Genomic DNA, 22692 nt, shown 5'->3' on the forward strand with positions numbered 1-22692 from the left:
GAGGATAGTGGATAAGATATTCATCATTTCAGGGCATGATGAGAGGCAGTAGAATGGAAAATGTAATTCAGTTGTTCCTGTCCCAGGTTGCGTAAGATTTCACTGAGGCCTTTGCAGACCGAAATTATCCTGCCCCTTGTCTCTCCAGTCACTTACCATTTCCCACATGCCCACTGTCTGGTCACAAAGGAGCACTCCTCTCATCACTCAGTACCACCCAGTGCAGGAGCAATTGAATCACATTCTGTGCCAGGGTTTCAATTACCTCTCTTCGTGCCCTGAAATGAGGAATATCCTACGCACTACCCTCACCACCCCTCTCACAGTAGTATTCTGCCGCACACCGAACCAGTACAATATACCTGCCCATCCCTACTCCACCCCTGCTCCCAACTCCTTCCCTCATTACTAATACCTCTGCAACAGACCTAGATGTACGAACTATCCTGTACATTTGTCCACTACCACTTACTCCAGTCCTGTCACAGGCATCTCCCATCCCATCAAAGGCAGAGCTACCTGTGAAAGTGGCTGTGTTATCTACAAACTAAGTTGCAACCACTATGTTGCTTTCTTTGTGGGCATGATAACTAACAAGCTGTCCGTCCATATGAATGGCCTCTGCCAGATTGCCCAAGAGACAGCTGGACCATCCAGTTGCTGAATGTGCTGTCCAATACAATTTGCTTCATTTTAATGAGTGCTCCACAGCATGTGCCATCAGTATCCTTCCTACCAACACCAGCTTTCCTGAATTTGCAAGTGGGAATTCTCCCCGCAACATATCCTTCATTCTTATAACCCCCTTGGCTTCAGCCTTTGCTGGTTTCTGCCCTCTACCACCTTCCATCCTCTCACTCCAGTCCTATGTGCACCTTCTATTCCACCAGTGTACCTATAGTACTCTGATGAAAATTACTTTGTAATTTAGATTTCAGTGAGTCCTGTGCTAGGGGCCAGCCATTATCCAATCCTTTCTGAAATGCAATGTGCTTGTGTGCTGCCTGTTTTGTAGGTATGTTCAGCACCTCTTGAAGCTTGAATGGCTGTACGCTGGCAACTCTGTTGCCCACCACTGCAATCTGTCAGTCACAAACTAATATCTATCAGAGTATAGTCTTTCCCCCTTCTCTACATCTCTCTCCCCTTTTCTGCCCACCCCCCAGCACAGCCTCCCAACTCTGCACCTAGCAGCCCTATCCTATCTCCACCAGGTGCCTGCTTGTCCCCACTGCAACACCACATCGTCCTCCAACCCTACCCTGTATCTTCCCCTCTTCTCATCTGTTGCCACCTCCTTACTTCCACCTCCCACCCCGTATTGCTGCTCATGTCAGACACGGACTCAAGCAGCTGTAGACAGTAGCCTTTGTGTGTGTGTGTGGGGGGGGGGGGGGGGCCTCGCATGCGTGCGCGACTGCGTGTGTGCACTCCTCCTCCTCCTCCTCCTCCTCCTAGCAGAAGAGTTCAAGGGGAAGGAAGAGGGTTGAAGCAAAAGGGCTGAGGAGGTTCAGGGAGAGGGGTATGGTTCAGAAAAGTCACACAGAAACCAGGTCAAGTGAGACTCACCGGACAGGATGAGAAGGAAAGAATCAGTCTTTCCTTCTCATCCCGTGTGGTAAGTCTCACCTGACCCAGGGTTCTGGGTGACTTTTCTGAACTGTACCTCTTTCCCTAAAGCTCTGCAGTCCTTTTCCTTCACCCATCTTGCTTCCCTTTCAATTCTTCTGCCAGAAGAAGGAGCCACTGGCTCCAAAAACTTGTAAAAGTTAAAGCCTTTTGTGTGTGTGTTCCCCTACTGCCCCTAGGTGAGTAGATTTTTTATCTATCCATTTACTTTATGTTACCAATAATTGATTATTTTCGTTGAAAACTCTTGAAAGCCATACAATGACAATTGATGATGTGAAAGACATTGTTTTGTGTGTGTGGTTTGAGCAGGACAGGAGAAAAGGAACTCTATTGAATGGACCAGTCATTAAAAAAAAAAACACTGATTTTGTATGAAAAATTATGTGAAAATGGAAAGTTCACAGTGAGTGAAAAAAAGACACAGCATTCAAAATGTAATTATTTTGGGTGAGAAGCAGTGTGCTGATGAAACAGCTGCCAACGAATTTATTCTGAAATTTGAAAGCTTAGTCAAAAAGCTTGACCTGATGCCTGATCAGGCATATAACATTGATCAATCTCTTGAACTACAAAATGCTCTGTACAGGAATTTTTGCAATGCAGAGTCAGTCTGTAACAGGTACAAAACTTGCCAAAGATAGAATTACTGTTGTTGTCTGTAGTACTGCTAATGGCAGTCAGAAGATGGCCAATGTTTGTGGGAATCCAATCTCTTTAACAAATGGTTTCATGACCAATTAGTCGCTGCCGTTCAAAATACCTAAGAGGGGGGAAAACTCTCTAAACATGCCATATTGGTACTTGACAATGCGACATCTCATTCATCTGAAGAAGAACTTCAAAAGGTGAAATAAAAGCTGTATTTCTTCCTCCCGACATAACATGTCTAATCCAGCCCACGGACCAGGAGCTCATTGAGTGGCTGAAGCGATATTGTCGAAAATACACTGATCAGTTTTGGAGAGGACACAAGAAGGTAACAGCTTGCTTCAACTAATGAAACCAATAAATGTAAAAAATGTTATTTATACAATTGCCAAAGTTTGGGATGAAATGTCTGCATAAATTCTTGAAAATTCTTGATACAAACTGTGGCCAGAAATGAATGAGACTAAAGATGAGACCTCAAAACAAACAAGTGACTGGAATCAAGATGAAACAGACCACGCAACAAGTGATGAAAGTGAAGATTCAGACACTTCAGCAGTTTTGAGGCATTTGTAAACCTTACAAACGTACACTGAGCCCAGTGACAAGAGTAAGTGGATCAGTGTGGCTGACATTGACCGCACAATAGAAGAAGAATTAACTGATGATCAAATCGTTGATGTTGTAAGTGAAGGAACTGATAGAATGAGAAACGTGATGATGGGCAACAAAGACAATGTACCTGCAGCTCAAGTAGATCATGTACAGGATGTACATAAAGTCCGGGAACACTTTCAAGTATTTGTTACACAAGAACTAAACACTGTACAGATGTCAATACATATTGCATTTTGAAAAGAAACTCTGAAAGTTTTTTTACAAACATTCGATATGCTAACCATGAGTGACCCAGCAGACGTCAATACAGTAATTGAATTCTTGCCATACCTGTCCCAGCATGGCATCGTTGACTGTGGCAGTTGCTTCCCATATTCTCCCCCCAGAGCTCTGTTACATCAAATGGTAGAGGCAGTACATACATCAGATCTTTAATGTGTCCCCATCGAAAAAAGTCACACGGAGTGAGATCTGGTGATCAGGGAGGCCATTTCATGAAACAGCAGGCCCCTTCTGTAGCACGGCCGATCCATGGATGCAGCAGCTCCGTGTTCAGGTACCCACGAACTTCACGATGAAAACTGGGTGGAGCCCATCCTGCTGAAAGATGAACGGAGAGTCATTGGAGCCATTTTGAGTTCACGTGATACATGATGCACCAGTTTCTTTGGACTCCTTATGAATGTCTCTCGTACGTGCTCCACATTCACTTCACTAACGCTGAGAAGTCTGCTTCCCTTTGCTGGGCACTAGCAACTCATTGTAACGAATTTGTTGTGCCAGTGGTAAATGGATTCCCTTGTTGTTGGCTTCTTACAAAGACAATGAACCTGCAGCTCAAGTAGCACACGTACAGGATGTACATAAAGTCCGGGAACACTTTCAAAAACAAGTGTTCTACAACACACACAAAGCTCACTCCGCACCTGAACTTGCCACGTTTGTGACTAGCGCTGACTATCGGCAAATTACCAAACTACGCTATGGCAGTATACATGGGGGAAAAAAAAACTTTCAGAGTTTCTCTTCAAAATGACATATCTCTGACATTTGTACAATGTTTGGTTCTTGTGCAATAAATAATTGAAAGTGTTCCCGGACTTTATGTACACCATGTAAACGGAGAAAATGCATTTCATATAGCCTTTTAATACATAGAACAAAGTTTTGTGTCTACCCAAAAAGACATTTTGTGGATAGATAATGGCAGTACATAACGGAAAAATCAAGGTGGTTAGCTGCTGGGCATAATCTCAATACAGATTTTCTCGTCCTCCTTGAGAACAGAACATTTTTTTACTGTGTGATCTCATGTTTTAACAGTTAATTGTAAATCAGTTCTGTGGCACTGCAATACTGTAATAAGGTATGTACAGCTGACTTACATATACATATACATATACATCTACATAGATACTCTGCAATCCACCACGTGGTGCATGGCAGAGGGTACCCCCATACCAGTACTAGTCATTTCCTTTCCTGTTCCACTCACAAAAAGAGCAAGGGAAAAATGACTGTCTATATGCCTCCGTAAGAGCCCTAATTACTCGTATCTTATCTTTGTGGTCTGTATGCACAATATCTGTTGGAGGCAGCAGAATCATTCTACAATCAGCTTCAAATGTCAGTTCCCTAAATTTTCACAACAGCGTTCCTGGAAAATAATGTTGCCTTCTCTACAGGGATTCCCATTTGAGTTCCCGAAGCATCTCCATAACACTTGCGTGTTGTTCGAATCTACCAGAAACAAATCTAGCAGCCTGCCTCTGAATTGCTTTGATGTCTTCCTTTAATCTGACCTGGTATGGATTCCAATCACTTGAGCAGTTGTCAAGAATGAGTTGCAGTAACATCCTATATGTGGTCTTCTTTACAGATGAACCACTTTTTCTTAGAATTCTCCTGATAAACTGAAGTCAATTATCCATCTTCCCTACCACAATCCTCAGATGTCTGTTCCATTTCATATCACTTTGCAATGTTATGCCCAGATATTTAAATGACGTGACAGTGTCAAGCAGGACACTACTAATGTTGTATCGGAACATTATGGCTTTGTTTTTCCTACTCACCCCCATTAACTTACATTTTTCTACATTTAGAACATCACACCAACTAGAATTTTTGTCTATCTAGTATCCTCCTAAAGTCACTCAATTTCAACACCTTACTATAAACCACAGCATCATCAGCAAACAATCACAGATTGCTACCCACTCTGCCCGCCAAATCATTTACATGTATAGAGAATGACAACAGTCCTGGGTTCTATAACTTAAAAAGTCTGCAAACCACTCACATATCTGTGAACATATTCTATATGCTCGAACCTTCTTTAACAGCATGCAATGGGACACCGTGTCAAATGCTTTCCGGAAGTCTAGAAATATGGAATCTGTCTGTCTGCCCTTCATCCATAGTTCACAGTATATCTTGTGAGAGAAGAGAAAACCGAGTTTTGCATGAGCAATACTTTCTAAACCTATGCTCATTTGTGGACATTAAGCTTCTTGGTCTCAAGAAAATTTATTAGATTCGAACTGAGAATATGTTCAGGAATTCTGCTGGGCAAGAGATTCACAATAAATGCGAGCTAAGTCAGGGGCCAGTGCTGTAGAGTACGTTCTGTAAAATCAAATTGGGATTCTATCCGGACATGGTGACTTATTTGTTTCCAATTTTATCAGGTGTTTCTCTATGCCAGGGGTGCTTATTGCTATGTCTTCCACACAAGAGTCTGTTTGATTGTTGAACAACAGTATGTTTGTGTGATTCTCTTGTGTGAATGATTTTTTGAATGGGAAATTTAAAACTTTGGCTTTTGTTTTGCTTTCTTCAACTGCCACTCCAGATTAGTCAACAAGTGACAGGATGGAAGCCTTAGAACCACTTAGGGATTTTACATAGAAGCAGAATTTCCTCTGCTTCTTTTCCAGATCTTTTGCTAAGGGATGGTGGTGGCAGTGGTTCTATGCTTTACGCATAGATCTTTCTACAGACGCACAGGTCTCAATTGACCTTTGCTTGTCGTCATTTGCTCTTTCTCTTTTCAACTGAGAGTGCAATAACCTCCACTTCCACAGCATTTTCTGAATCTTGTTATTAAACCTTGGTAGGTCTTTCCTGTCCTTAATCCACTTTACTAGGCACATACTTCTCAGGACTATGATTTACAATCTGCTTAAACTTTGACCTAATTTCTCTGTGTCTACCTTACTGGAACTAAGTGATGTCAATTCACTGTGTAAGTGAGATGCTAGTAACTGCTTATCTGCTCTTTCTATCAGAAACATTCTCATACTGTTCTTAATTGATTTATTAGCTTTCATAACCATAGCTGCTATAATGACATCATGAGTGCTAACCCCATTTCTATACTTATGTTGTTGATAAGGTCTGGCCTATTTGTGGCTACAAGGTCTAAGATATTTCCATTGCGCCTGGACTGCCAAACTAACTGCTCAGAACAGTCTTCATGAAAAGTGTCCAAAAGTACTTTGCATAGGTGTCTCTCTGCAATGAATCCAAAGACATCCCAGTCTATACTTGATAGGTTACAGCCTCCTCCAAATAGTATTGCATAATCTGGGCATTTACATGCTACTGACTGTAGACTTTCTTTGAATTATTCTGGAACTGTCAGTGGATTTTGGTGGCTGGTGAAAATGTCCAACAATTAACTTATCGCCTACCTGTTATGTCACCAGATAACTCTACTGTCACACTCAACTTCAAACTCAACAGAAACAATATTTTTGCCAACTGCAATGAACATTCCCACTCCTATGGCCTCTAACCTGCATTTCTGATATATATTCCATGATTTGTGAAATATCTCAGAGCTTCCCACTTCAGGTTTCAGCCAGCTCTCAGTCCTGAGAATAATTTGAGCATGAGAATTTTCCTGGAGGGCAGTAGATTCAGGAATTTGTTACAAATACTTTGACTATTTACTGATAAAATTTTGACAACATATGCATGTTTATTCAGAATGTGGTCCGACTTCCCTTGCTGCATATTGACTGGTGAGTGTTCATCATGGTACCTAAAACTACTGCATAGCCTAAAAAAGCTTCATGTGCACTCCATAAGTACTCTGCTATCCGGATAGCTGCTTTCTCTGTGTAGTGCACACCTGACCTATTGTGGGGAGTCATACAACTTTCACTCACAGCACCAATATCTTACTATACAACACAGACATATTTTAGAGTACAAACACTACAGTACACTTTTGTATAAGATTTTTTAGTGTATCGATGTTTTCTTTTAATTTTGTTACTGCTTCAGCATGGAACAATATTTCAGACAGTATTTCCAGTTGAAAATTGAAGTTTCACTGTACTATATTGTGATGTTACGAGTCAATAAAAGTGTTCCTCTTATAATCCAACGTTTTTTGCATTCCGACCACGCTCTCAGTCCCAGCTCTTAAAATTAAATCCAGACATGGCAGTTGATCTAGCGTACAAAAATTTTGGAGGAATTCAGAGGATCTAGTGACCAAAAATTTTGAAGGAATTCTGAGAGACTCCAAGGGGAGTTGAATTGTAATGTAAATAAAAATTCTGAGTAATTTTGTTACAAAGTGCTCTGAGATTATGATTTGGAAACAGCCATTTGTAGAGTAATACATCACCCTTGAATTTCACTGTATATCAACACAAATAAACATGCATTTTTGAGAATTTTTGGAAGCTACCATTATCCTTTGCATGATCTACAAGTAATCTGTAGAAAACTGGAGTTTGTGATTTAATTACTGTATCAGATATTAAAATGTATTGTGTTACATATAGTTTCTCCTTAAAGAGGAGTAGCCCTATTTATTATTGACATTTATTGTGAATTAACTTCATTTTCAAATTTGCTACCAACTACAACCTCAAACTCTTTTAGGAAACTAGTAATTTATATCACAGGTTTTTGTATTGCCTCAATAGAAATCTTGTTTTGTGTATTTACTTCAATTTGTATAAGGAATTAGCAACTTCCAAGCTCAAGAGATTAAAAGGTAATAAGCAGACTTAATTTAAAGTTACTTGTTCACTGCCCTGTAATACATTGCACCAGCCAAAAGCAGTCCCAGAGTGAACACTGTTCTCGAACAAGTTCATTGGAAATTGGCATGACTACTGTCAAATGATTGGCAGCTTCTGTGAATTGGTGTCTTGGAAGAGCTCTCGAAAGTTGTGTACCTTTGATACTGGTACCAAATCTACCTCAAGTACTATCCTCTCCTGTGAATCCTGTCTCCTTCGTTGAAGCTACACAATCTTTCATTATTCGTCCACTTGACTGCGAGAAGCGTATCGATAGTAGATCTGTGTGTCCTGTACAGGTTGAATGGGGACCATGTAAGACTCAGGGTGTTGTGGCAATCCTCCTAACCAACAAGTTGCACTGAAACTGAAATCAAACCAATGGGACTTACTTCTCCTGTTTTGGGGGAACTTGTTTTGTCTGGCGTGAAGAGGGAGCAAACACACAAGGGTAGGGTCTATTAATCATTCGCAGTTCAAATATACGGCAAATGATCATACTCTTTAAGGAGATGGCAGCAAGTGACAGGAAGGGACACCAGGTGCATTCAGTGTGTATGCCTGGAGGTCTCATTCAACATGTTGAAGAGGCTATTCCAGCAGCCATTGAGGGAACAGGGTGCAACCAACTGCAGATTGTGGTGCACTTTGGAACAAATGATGTTTGTCGTCTTGGCTCCAAGGTATTTTTTGGGTCATTCCAGCAACTGGCAGAGAATGTTTAGAACCAGCATTGCACACAGAGTTTCAACAAAGCTCACAATTCACAGAATTGTCCCCAGAACTGATTGTGGCCCTATGGTTCTGAGTCAAGGGGAAAGACTGAACCAGAGACTTCAAAGATTCTGTGACAAGCTAGGTGCACTACATATCAGAGGCTGCTAATCAGGTAGCTGACTGTGTGTGGGGTGCACACAGGGGTCTTTTAAATTAGTCGACTCTCCATCCAGTTCAGGTAATGATAGCTGTAGGACACCTAGAAGTATCAGTATAAGATCTGAAGACATGCCTCCACAGATGAGAGTATTAAAATCCTAACTGTTACCTGCCGAAGCATTTGCAACAAAGTGCCAGAGTTTGAAGTGCTCCTGAAAAGCTGTGAAGCTCACATAATAATAGGTACAGAAATCTGGTTGAAACCTCCAGCCCCTTCCCTGTTCCCATTCCAGCACTACACAGCCCTCATGCCCTCATTCCACCATTGCACCCAGTCTTTTTATTTCTCTCCTTGTCCACCCCCCCCCCCCCCCCACCACCTCTCCCGTGCCCTCCGTCTAACCTCCCACTGCACATAACTGCCCTACCCTCTCTCCATCTTGTCCCTGCATGCTTCCCAGCAGCACTGCTCTGTCTACCACCTCTACCTTACTATCATTCCACCTCCCTGCCCCAGCCTCCTCCTTACTCCCACCCAGTCACCGCTCCCATCATGCACTGGTGCTGCTGCTTACAGTTACCTGAGACTGCAGTCGTGTGTGTGTATTGTCTACTTTTGACGAAGGCCTTACTGGCCGAAAGCCCTTATTTGTGACCGCCTTTTTGTTGTTCCTGTTCCTGTGACTCAGCATCACCGCTATATGGTGAGTGCAACTTCCTATTCATAATATTGTTACATTTATAGCAGAGAGATTTTAGGGAAATTTTAAGTGTATATCGAAAGGATAGGCTAATGGGAAATGGAGGTAGAGTATTTGTCACAGGAGATAAGAAACTCAAATCCATCAATATGGAAATTGAAACCGCATGTGAGATTGTTTGGGCAAGACTCAGTACCAGGGGTGGGCATAAAATGATAATTGGATCCTTCTATTGCATCTCTGATGCAAACAAAAACTTTATAGAAAACCTAAGTTCACTTGTATGTAAGTTCCCCAATCATACTATAATCGTCAATGGAGACTTTAGTCACAACAATTAACTGGGTGTGATAAGACATCCTGTGAAACTACTAAATGCCTTCTATGAAAACTATCTAGAGCAGATAGTTAGGAACCCCACTCATAATGGAAACATAAGGATCTAATAGCAACAAATATGCCTGATCTCTTTGAGGATATACACATCGAAACTGGTATGAGTGACCATGATACGGTTGTAGCAACAATGATTGCCAAAGTACAAAGGACAACTCAAACAAGCAGAAAGATGTAGTTCAGTAAACTAGATTTAAAAAATCAGTTGTATCGTCTCAAGGATGAACTAGAAACTTTCATCACAGGGCAGGAGCGTTATAGGAACTCTGGTTCAAGTTTAAAAGAATAGTTGACCATGCACTACTGGATAGATATGCACTCAGTAGAACAGTTCATAATGGGAGGGAACCTCCATAGTATGCAGACACTGTAAAGTAACTTCTAAAGAAACTGAAGTTACTACACAGCATGTGTAAAACGAAGTGTAAGGTTATAGACAGAGATATGCTGACTGAAATATTTTTGGCTGTCAAGAGAGCAATACATGATGCCTTCAATGACTACCATATCAGAATATTGTTAAATGATATTTCACAAAACCCAGAGAAATTCTTGTCATATTTAAAGGCTGTTAGTGGCATCAAAGTTAGTGTCCAGTCCCCAGCAAATGAGACAGGAACTGAAATTGAGATAGCAAAACAAAAGCTGAAATGCTGAACTCAATTTTCAAATGTTCCTTTACAAAGGAAAACACAGGAGAATTGTCCTAATTTAATTCTCTGAAAAGATGAATGAAATCAATATTAGTGTCAATGGTGTTGAGAAACAGCTGAGATTGTTAAAATTGAACAAAGCCCCAAGGTCCAATGGAATCCCTGTCAGATTCTATACTGAATTTTCAACTCAGTTAGCATCTCTTCCAACTATAATCCATCATAGATTCCTCGAACAAAAAAGTGTGCGCGGTTCTTGGGAAAAAAAAAAAAAAACCCACAGGTCACATCCGTCTGAAAGAAGGATCATAAAAGCTACCATCCAACAACCTTGACATCAATTTGTTCTAGAATTTTAAAACATATTCTGAGCTGAGACATAATGAGGTATCTTGAACAGAATGACCTCTTAAGTGCCAACTAGCACGGGTTTCGAAAACATCGATCATGTGAAATCTAAGTCACACTCAAATGACATACGGAAAGCCTTATTTTTGGATCAGGGCAGTCAGATAAATGCAATACTTCTTGATTTCCGAAAAGCATTTGACTCATTACCACACATAAGCTTATTGTAAAAAGTATGATCATATGGGGTATCAAGTGAAATTTGTGATTGGATTGAGGACTTTTCGGTAGGGAGGGTGATATATTTTGGATGTAGAAGTAACTTCTGATGTAACCCAGGTAAGTGTATTGGGACCCTTACTGTTTACGTTGTATATTAATGACGTGGCAGACAATATTAATAGTGTGATTCTTGAGTTTCTCCCGGCGTATTTGATAATCAAAATATCCACGGGTGTACTGCCGGTCTGCAGTGTCCAACGGGCACAATATTTCAGCGATGATACACGTCACCATCATCAGGTGAACTGACGGACTGAGCTCCTGTGAACGTGCCGGCATGGAGATCTGTACACTATGGCTGCTCAGAAGGAACTGGGTTTGGTCGCGGCAGCGGCCGATTTAAATACCCTCCGCCCGCGGCGCACTCCCAACCACCGTCCGCGCCCCGCACCACGGTCACGCGATGGAACAGATTGCGACTGCATCTGAGATGACACCGGTGTGATGGCACTGTCTGCCGTGGTCGTCACAACTATACGTTTGCTCGATTTACTCTTGATTAACCCAATCGCTGGTTCCCAAGCCTTGCTAAGATTATAGCCACAGTCACGGTTTATGAGGTTGTCAATGGTGCGAATTTCGATGGCCTCTCTAACAATGCTGTCCCAGTATCTCGACGTCAATGTGGCAAGTCGTATATTGGTCAGACAATGCGTACCATCGAGGATCGAGGCCGTGAACACCAGAGGCTCACACGACTGATGTATCCGAGCAAGTCGGCAGTCACTGAACATTGTTTGTCGGAAAATCACACTATGGAGTATGAACACACGAGGATTCTGGTACAGACATCGAGATACTGGGACTGCGTTGTTAGAGAGGCCATCGAAATTCGCACCATTGACGACCTCATAAACCGTGACTGTGGCTATAATCTTAGCAAGGCTTGGGAACCTGCGACTGGGTTAATCAAGAGTAAATCGAGCAAATGTATAGTTGTGACGACCACGGCGGACAGAGCCATCACACCATCGTCATCTCAGATGCCGTCGCAATCTGTTCCACCGCACGACCATGGCGCGGACGGCGGTTGGGAGTGCGCCTCGGGCGGAGGGTATTTAAATCGGCCGCCGCCACGACCGAACCCAGTTCCCTCTAGCAGCCACAGCGTACGGATCTCCGTGCCGGCACGTTCACAGGAGCTCAGTCCGTCAGTTCACCTGATGATGGCGACATGTATGATCACCGAAATATTGTGCCCGTTGGACACTGTAGACCGGCAGTACACCCGTGGATATTTTGATTGATATTAAAGTAACCATAGGCTTTTTGCAGATGATGCAGTTATCAGTAATGATACTGCATAAATATTCAGTCAGATTTTGATAAGATGTCAAAGTGGTGCAACGATTGGCAGCTTGCTTTAAATGTTTGGAAATTTAAAATTGTGCACTTCACAAAACGAAAAACTGAGTATCCTATCACTATAATATCAATGAGTTACTGTTGGAATTGGTTAGCACATACAAATACCTGGGTGTCACACTTTGTAGGGATATGAAGTGGAATGTTCACACATAGGCTCAGTTGTGGATAAGGCTGGCGGTAGACTTTTGTTTATTGGTAAAATATTGGGGAAGTGCAATCAGTCTATAAAGAAGATTGGTTCTAGAATATTTCTCAAGTGTGTGGGATCTGTACCAAGTAGGACTAACAGGAGATATTGAACATGTATAGAGAAGAGCAGTGTGAATGGTCACAGGTTTGTTTGATCCATGGGAGAGTGTGACAGAGATACGAAGACTATTGAAGATAGACATAAACTGTCCTGAGAAAGTGTTGTGGCGTAACAAGCTAGTCACGCCACACTGAGGAGGAAGCTGAAAGGCACGCGTACACACACGCCGACTGGCGTCAAGTCTGGAACAGGATAAGTTATGACTGCTATAAAGAAAATACGTAGCTTTGGTATATACTTAACTTTTAATACTTCCTTTGGTACATCTCTCTTGACTATACAAATGATACTCGTAAGATACATGCACTGATACAATTGACACCTTGCTAAGTCGTAGCCATTAACTTAGCTGAAGGCTATTCTAACTGTCTCTTGGCAAATGAGAGCAAAGGCTTCGTCAGTATAGTCGCTAGCAACGTCGTCGTACAACTGGGCGAGTTCTCGTACGTCTCTCGAGACCTGCCGTGTGGTGGCGCTCGGTCTACGATCACACAGTGGCGACACGCGGGTCCAACATGTACTAATGGACCGCGGCCGATTTAAGCTACCACCTAGCAAGTGTGGTGTCTAGCGGTGACACCACAGAAAGTCTGTTAATGAAGTTCCAAGAGCCAGCTTTAAATTATGACTCTAGGAATATACTACAACCCCCCTACATATCACTCACATAGGGATCATGAGGATAATATTCTAATAGTCACTTCATATGTGAATGGAATGGGAATAATCCCTAATAACTGATAGAATAGGACATACCTCTGCCATGCACTTCACAGTAGTTTGCAGAGTTTAGATGTAGATGAAGAGCTATGAAACATTATGCACTATTTCTATAAAGGCTGTCAATATTACATTCCAGAAGCAACAGCTGTGGTGTGTTACTCATGCGGTTGAGATTATTGCGCAGTGACTTGGAATGGTGATGAACACAAGTGATAAAGAAATTTGAAGGGACACCAAGATCTTATAATTTACAGAGTTGTTAATGAAACTAAGTCTTTGGAAAAAAAAAAAAAAAAAAAAAAAAAAAAAAAAAAACATAGTACCATTTGAGGCAGTGAAAACTAGTAAAGTTGCTTTCATATACAGCAAAAATTGTTGTAGGTTGATTTGGAATTTAGAATTTGAAAAACCTGGAAATTTCAGGCAAATCTTCAGTGGAACAAAGTCACCATCCTGGTGTTACATAGTAATCTCTACTGAATTCAAGTAAATACTGCACTGTTATTTATCACTGTGTGTGCACCATTGATATTGCCTTTGGTATACATGAGGAATCCTGTTTTCTTATGCATATGATGTAAATATGCTTGACACGAGGATACTCTCCTCTCAACAGTTGGAGTATGCATTGGTGCCCTTCTTGATGAGCTGTTACTTGAAAATGGCACAACAGCCAAAAATAAGATCATAAATAAATTAATTTAATAATGCCCCATTTGGCACATGTCGTACTAAAATACACTACTGGAGGATTGTGGATGCAAGGAAACGGAACATAATTAAATTACAAAGAGTTTTTATAAAATAAGTGGATATTTCAGAATAACATGGAAATAGAACTCAGATAACTCTAAATCTTTATCCAAGTGTCCTTTTATTACAAGACTTCCTGCATGCTTGTGGAAATTTTGGACCTGTGCATGTTTTGACAACTAATGAAATTCAAGGTTTCCTGCTAATCTTGTACCACTCAGTCTGCCGTGTCGAGCCTCTTCTGGCTTTTCAGGTAATTCAGATAGTAAGCATTGTAACCAAATTAATTACTTGCATCCTTCACAAGTTGAAATTATTATGTCAGTCGAAGTGGCTACAACCACCTGCAACTGATTTATATTGCCACTTCAAAATACTTTGACACAATGGTGGTTGTCAGTGGCAAAATGAGCATCACTGAAAATTCACAAATATTTCAGGTACTAGAATATGCATTTCTCTGGATTCAAATAACCAGTAGTTCATTTTTCCACAGCTCAAGCGGACTTATTCACAATGGAAGATACATAAGACATCCAGTTGCCTTACTTTAGTGGACAGAAGGTGAAACTGTTTTATTTTGATCGTTCTTTTGATGCTCAATGATAGTTGAGGTCATACAGGATTTATCTATAAGAAATAACTCCAATATTTCTTTCATGTCTCAACTTATCATAACAACTCCATCTTCATAACGCTTTATTACCTATTGTTATTGTCAAACTCATGTTGTAAAGTACTCTGATAAAGAGTAGTTTCATCCTTGTCACTGCCAACAGTCAAATATGGTTATATCAAGTATATTTTAATTGTGTTTAGATCTGGAACACTGTTTTGCACAGTCGCCTTATTTGTTCCAACAGTGCAGTACTTCCTTGAGCCCATAAAGATTCAATTTTAAGAGACACAGTCAATCTGTATTGTCTGCAGAACACCCTAGTTGTTCCAGATGTACTCTTGCTTCACATATTCGATTCAAGAAAGCTGTTTTCACATAAAATTATTTTGCCAACATCTTATGGTATGCAGTTGCAGTTAACAAAGACTGGGTGTTACCATAACTTGCAGCAGGACTACATGTTATTTGTAATCAATTCTTGCTTCCAAAATATGACCTATTGCAACCAATCATGTTTTAAAACAAGAGTTTTGATCGACTGCTTATGTGTTGATGCGGTACTTTAGCATTCTTAGAACACTCATCGGATATGGATGTATCCTCTTTAGCAATTGAGTTACTTCGCCAGTAGCAGGCATCCATTTTCCTTTTCAGTGGCTCCAATACTTAAGAAACAATTTGGCCCTTTTTGTATTGCTCTTGGGTGTTCACCTGCGAGCAGCCATTGACGAAAACAAGAGCCATTCAACCTTAGGCAAACAGCAGAAAGAGCTGCCATTTGGGAAGAACAGAACAATCCTGAAATAGTCATTTTGCCTGTGTAAAACTGGAATTGTACTGTGCTATTTCCACTGTCAGAGTAAAATTGAAAAATATAGATCTTACTCCATGATACAGAGTACAGAAAAATAAAAGAATTGACCAACAGGGTAAAAAGGAAGACCATTGAGTTTTTGTGCCAGCTCTTGCTGAAGGAAACCAAGGCTCTATGGCTTACCTAAAGTATATAAAGAAAATGTTCCTTGATGGCCTATTGTAAGCAACATAGGCACACCTGCATACCAGCTGGCCAAATACCTCATGGCAGTATGAGGTCCCTTCATCGGTAAATGTCAGTGCTTCATCAGAAACCCACTACATTTCATTCAAAGACTGCATCCTTTCTCTTCAATGGCAATTATTATTAACAAACATACGGCATCACCAAGGGGTACCCTCTCTCACCCATACTGATTAACTTATTTATAGAGGACTTCGATGAGAAAGATATGGAAAAAGCTCCGTTGAAGACCACATACTTCTTCAGATATATTGATGACATATTTCTTGTGGGGCCACATGGGCATGAAAGGCTTTAGTGGCTCCTCCGATACATGAACTCTGCACTCTGCCAGTAATTAACCAAGGAGTGTGGTCAAACTCCCCTTTCTGAATATCCTGGTTGAGCACAAAGCAGACAGCATTGTGGTATGTACAGGAAAGCCACCCATGCTGATTTTTACCTACATGCTTTCAGCTGCTATCATCCCTCACACTATGAGGGCAATGGACTCAAGGCCCCTGCAATATCTGACAGACATATCTGACCAGCAGTTTAAGGTGAATCTTTGACAATGCCAGTGACTTGTGCTGGAAAAATGTCAGAAAAATCAGCAAACAAGTGTCGACCAAAGGCCCTGAGATGAAAACCTTTTTGTTCATGGGTATAGGATGGAGGAATTAGTAAGTCTGTTGCATTACCTATGAGCAATTAATAGACTATCTAGTATTAAAATTCTATGCCTCTGGTTGGTTAATGACATTGTTTTGAGTTTCAATTAAATTTTATTTAATGCATCACATACTTCAAATTTAATAAGAAAATTCTATGAAATTTTCAGAAACCATATTGAAAAGATACGTACCTTCGTGCATATTCAGACTACTCCTTCCAAACTACTCTGTGCTCACTGGTCCATTGATATCTGCATTGACTGATCTGTAGAGTGGTTCACTCGTTATCTGAATGACGTTATAAGTGTTTTTCCCATAACATAGCTGTCACAAAATTAAACCTTGCAACACTCTTTATTGATGGCAAGTATTGTTGATTTGGAATGGAATACTTTGTAACACTGGTGTGTCAGTAACATTTATTTGTGTCGGAGCCCACACTTTTTCGCTATAAATTAATATACTCTACTGCCCAGTAACCTACTTATTTGGATTTATTACAAGGAAAGTTTTTCTTTGTACATTCATTTGAGATCTGTAATTGACTTTCCCTAGCATATGTGTCAGATGTTACAAATGTTCTTTCCCTTGTTTTCCACACATTGCAATAGTACAGTGATTTACAGTAAGTAAATTCAAACTCTAACAATGTTAACTCCACGTTGGTATATCAACAATATTAGGAAAAGGACAGAGTGCTACTCGCCGTAAAGATTACTCATTGCATTGCAGACAGGCATAATGAAGAGACTGTTACAAATTATAGCTTTCAGCCAAAGCCTTTTTCCCCAAAGAAAACACACCTCGTGCACACATGACTGCTACCATGGGCAGCTCCATCTACAACTCAAAGGGTAATCTTTTCAGTGAGTAGCACTCTTATCATTTTCCCTGTATTGTTAAATTCAGACTCTGATTTTCTCATGGTATTTGTTCCAACAATCTTCAAAATTATCACTTCTTTCTGATCAAGGACAAAATTTGACCAATTCCTATTTTTTTCAGAGAACTTTTTCTCTTTAGTTTCACTAAATCCTCATTTAGGTTTACAAATAACTTCTGCAGCCTAGCCACATGTGTGCTAATGTCTTTTTGTCATACCACTGAGCCGTGATATTACTGCACTTGACCTCCCGTGGCTGTGATTGGAAACAAGCGCATTGGTGACTAAGGAAAGCATGTCACACAGTGAATGATTTCAAGATAGTTGTTCATATACTAACAATTGGTTCCACATGTTCTTGTGAAATATGATGATAAAAATTCACAATAAGCCAACCAAAGTGCCCTCGCTCTAAGGTATAATAATATTGAGGTTGACTGATACTTGACTTGAAAAAAGTTTTCAGTTACCATGTTTCAAAATTATATGTTGTTGTGTTCAGATCAGTCACATAATTTTCCTCATATTTCTTCAACATTATTGAATGTCAAAAAGATTAATCAGTTGGTTTATTTGGCGCACTTGCTGTCTTCACATCATCGTTTTGCTATTCAGCATGCCTTGTTGTTTGTTCATTGTTTGGTTCTTGTGGCAACACATTCTAAATGTTCATACATACTCTAAAAATCACTGTGAAGTGCATGGTAGATAGTACTATCCTCTGTACCAGTTGCTAGGACTACTTCCTGTTCAATTCACATAGGCAATGCTGCAAGAATGATTCCTTAAAGGCCTGTGTGCACATTGTAGTTACTCTAATCTTGTCTCGACAAGTCCTGCAGGAGTGATGTGTTTGTTGTTGTAGTGTATTACTAGATTTCTCATTTAAAGCTGGAAGTCTACCACCTGCTGTATCTATGAATGAGACTATCTGATCATTCCATTTCATATCCCTACCAATTTTTGGGCCCTGGTATTTATGAGATGACTGCTTCAAGTTGTGACTCATAAATTTTGTAGTCATAGGACACTATGTGTTCATTCGGTTTTCGAAGTATAGAATTTTTCATTTTTGAATATTTAAAGAAAACTGCAAAATCTCTCACTGTCTACTGAAAGTCTGAGGTTACTACTAATACTGTGTGCCAAGTTATTAATATACTATGTGAACAGGAAAAGTCTGAATACACTTTCCTGGAGAAGCCTGAAGTTGCTTCCCCATCTACAAATGAATCTAAATCAAAGATAACATCCACCCTACCAAGAAACCATCCCTGCACAAACTTCATTTGATACCCTATGTTTCTTTAATACGTGTTGTTGTGATTTTTAGTCAAATGCTTTTTGGAAATCAAGAAATACTACATCTAGCTAGACTACCTTGATCCATGACTTTCATGATGTCAAGTGAGAAAAGTGTGAGTTGGCGTTCACATTACCAGCGTTTTTGGAATCTACGTTGATAGCAACAGGGGAGATCATTCTGTTCGAGATATCTCATTATGTTTGAGTTCAAAGTATGCTCTCATATTCCACAAAAAGTTGATGTGTAAGATACTGAATTGTAGTTTTGCAGATCACTTCAGCTACTCTTTGTGCAAATAGATGTGTACTGTGCTTTCTTCCAACTACTGGGCACAGTTTTTTGTTTGAGGGATCTACAGTATATTATAGTTAAATGAAGATCTAACTCAAGTGCAAATCCTGTATGGACTCTAATATGTATTCCAATAAGATCTGGAGCTTTATTAAATTTTACTTTTGTCAGCTGTCTCTTAACGACACTAATATCCATGTAACTCATTGTTGTGGTGGCACAACAATTAAACTTGCACAGAACTCCTGGATTTTCTTTTTTAACGGAATTCAGCATTTGTGCATTTGCACTGCTGCCCTCAGTTTCAGTTCCTATGTCATCCATGAGTGTCTTGACATGCAGATTCTCAGAAGTGAACATCCAGAAGATCAAGAACTTTGGAGTGAGTGGGCATCAGCAAGAGACAAGGACACATACTGGTGCTTGCAGGGGAAAGGAAGGGGTGGGGGTGCCTAATGCTATCTTGGAAAATGGATGATTAGAGTAATACACCAACACTTAAAAGAACTTAACATTCATAAGAGATAAATAGTATTTTAAGAGTGAGGCAAAACTGTTGTTGTTGTGGTCTTCAGTCCTGAGACTGGTTTGATGCAGCTCTCCATGCTACCCTATCCTGTGCAAGCTTCTTCATCTCCCAGTACTTACTGCAACCTACATCCTTCTGAATCTGTTTAGTGTATTCATCTCTTGGTCTCCCTCTATGATTTTTACCCTCCACGCTGCCCTCCAATGCTAAATTGGTGATCTCTTGATGATGTCTCAGAACATGTCCTACCAACCGGTCCCGTCTTCTTGTCAAGTTGTGCCACAAACTCCTCTTCTCCCCAATTCTATTCAATATCTCCTCATTAGTTATGTGATCTACCCATATAATCTTCAGTATTCTTCTGTAGCACCACATTTCGAAAGCTTCTATTCTCTTCTTGTCCAAACTATTTATCGTCCATGTTTCACTTCCATACGTGGCTACACTCCATACAGATACTTTCAGAAACGACTTCCTGACACCTAAATCTATACTCGATGTTAACAAATTTCTCTTCTTCAGAAACGCTTTTCTTGCCATTGCCAATCTACATTTTATATCTTCTCTACAAGAAAAAAAAAACTGTAAAACAGCCAGTAGTGAACAGTAATATCAAAAGTAGGCAGTGTGCGGCGATGGCAATCCTGTGATTGGTGGGCACTTCTTAAAAATCGCTTACCTAGCAGAATGTGCCACCTACCCATGATTCTCTTCATTTCCAATACAGACATAAAGCTCACTTCCCAGAAGACATGATGAAGTTCATGTGTGGCAGAGACTTGGTAGTATTTCCTTCTCATTGAGTGATATTTTGAGACTAACAAGAGTTTCAAAAAGGACAATAATTTCAAAGGATAATGTATTGAAGTTAATTATTCTGGGTTTTATAATGTCTGTGATAATGGTTTCCATGGACACAGTAATTAAAGAACATATCAACTTAAAACAACTGCCGATTGCAACATGCTTGAACATATAACTGTGTCGAACATGTGTTTGGTACTTTGCACATACCTGTGTGAGTAATGAACTTGAGAAACAGTTCATAACAGAAAGATCTATGGTAAGTCCTGTTCTACAATGCAAAAACAATCTAGTCTACTAGCTGGTCTATCAGTTGGTCCCACATTGCACATTCATGCCCGCAGAAGACAGTTACATGGATCAGTTCTAAGACAAGTGCAGGGGCTTAAATATGCCGCCACTGCCTGCTGACTGTCTTCATGAGCAATGCCGGCTACCTACTTTAGTGTACCCTAATACTTATGACTGATTTCAGGAAAGGATAGACAGTCTCAGTTGCAAAATGGTTTTTTATTTATTTAATTTGTGACACAGAAAGTCCCAGAAGTACCAACATTGGAACATCATGCAATAAAATTAGTCCTTTTTGATGATTTTGTGTGCTGTCCTACACGTATATGTTTAGCATATCTGTACCCATTGTTGATAATGCCTCAGTTCTACTTTGTAATACCGAGCGAGGTGGCGCAGTGGGTTAGCACACTGGACTCACATTGGGGAGGACGACGGTTCAATCCTGCGTCCGACCATCCTGATTTAGGTTTTCCGTGATTTCCCTAAATTGCTCCAGGCAAATGATGGGATGATTCCTTTGAAAGGGTATGGCCAACTTCCTTCCCTGCCTACTTTATAATCATCAAATCATCATTCTTAGTCCCCCCCCCCCCTCTCTCTCTCTCTCTCTCTCTCTCTCTCTCTCTCTCTCTCTCTCTCTCTCTCACACGCACACACACACACACACACACACACACACACACACACACACACACACACACACGCGCGCGCGCGTACGTGTGTAACTGGATGAGGAAGGGAGAAAATCACTTGGAGAACATTTTATTACAGTCGAACTTAACTGGTAAACTATTCATAATATAATACTCAGATTCAATTTACAATATTATGAGAAGAAAAGTTGCCACTCACCATATAGCGGAGATGCTGAGTTGGAGATAGGCACAACAAAAGATTTCCACACTTAAAACTTTTGGCCAATGGCCTTTGTCAACAATAGACGCACACGCACATGCAAATGCAACTCACACACACTGTATGGTGAGTAGCAACTTTCCTTCTCATAATATTGTTACATTCCATCCTGATTTTTCATTGTCAGATCCAGTTAAGATTGTTTTGCATGTGGATATGGTGTTTGACTAGTTACGATATTAATGCATAATTGCAAAAATGAAAAGTATGATTAACTTCAAACTTGGGACATGTCACATGAGCTAGGATAAATTATTTTATATTTGTTGGTATTTTTAATATAATTATGTGTATATCAGTCTCAGGTCACACGAGTGGTCTCATTACCAGTTTAACTTATTACCAAAGTAATTATGAGTGCCTCTCCAAGCCTGTCCAGTTGATGAGTTAGTATGTAATGTATTCCCATCGTCTGATGATAACTTGATAAGTTGAAACTGGTAATGATAGCAGATGTGTGACCTTAGGCTGAGATGTATAATTAAAAAAAAATGACAATATGGTTGCTGTTTTCTCTGAAGAAAGTATGAGTAATCAAAATAAATTATTTTAGCTGATCAGTAATTTTCTGCTCAAGAACCCATCCTTTCTGCAACAATGTCTCTTGGTGACATTTTTTGATAAATTTGCAAATTACTTCATAGTACTATTATATTCCAATTTTTTTAGACACTGGAAATGTTGGATAACAAAGTATATTATATTTGCTGTTGTCTTTTTTCAGGTCAACTTGTCTCACCAAACCCAGTGAAAAATCGTATGAGTGTTTTTGGTTCAGAGTTGCTACGAGCAAAATTGTGAGTATCTCACATTTTTTGTTACTTTTCTTCTGCCTGAAGAAATCACAAGGGGAAAATAGTAGATTTTTACAAATTACCTTTGCAACTGCACCTCATAGAATACAGTTACATACTAGTGAAAATGCATATGATTTCAAAAGTGTATTGTGTTTGTAAAGAAAAAGTGTTTCATAGGCTTATGGTAC

The 22692-nt window shown here is 40.1% G+C and overlaps 1 protein-coding gene across 2 annotated transcripts in view; it reads left to right on the forward strand.

Moving 5' to 3' along the window:
- The window catches only part of LOC126193123 (dihydroxyacetone phosphate acyltransferase), a 114668-nt gene that overhangs the window by 71552 nt on the left and 20424 nt on the right, over positions 1–22692 (forward strand). For both annotated transcript variants that reach the window (XM_049932661.1, XM_049932662.1), the window contains exon 14: positions 22432–22504. In XM_049932661.1, the coding sequence (XP_049788618.1) occupies positions 22432–22504 (73 nt within the window). The remainder of the gene's footprint in view (positions 1–22431; positions 22505–22692) is intronic.

The sequence above is a fragment of the Schistocerca nitens genome, chromosome 1, assembly GCF_023898315.1.
Source record: "Schistocerca nitens isolate TAMUIC-IGC-003100 chromosome 1, iqSchNite1.1, whole genome shotgun sequence".
Lineage (NCBI taxonomy): Eukaryota > Metazoa > Arthropoda > Insecta > Orthoptera > Acrididae > Schistocerca > Schistocerca nitens.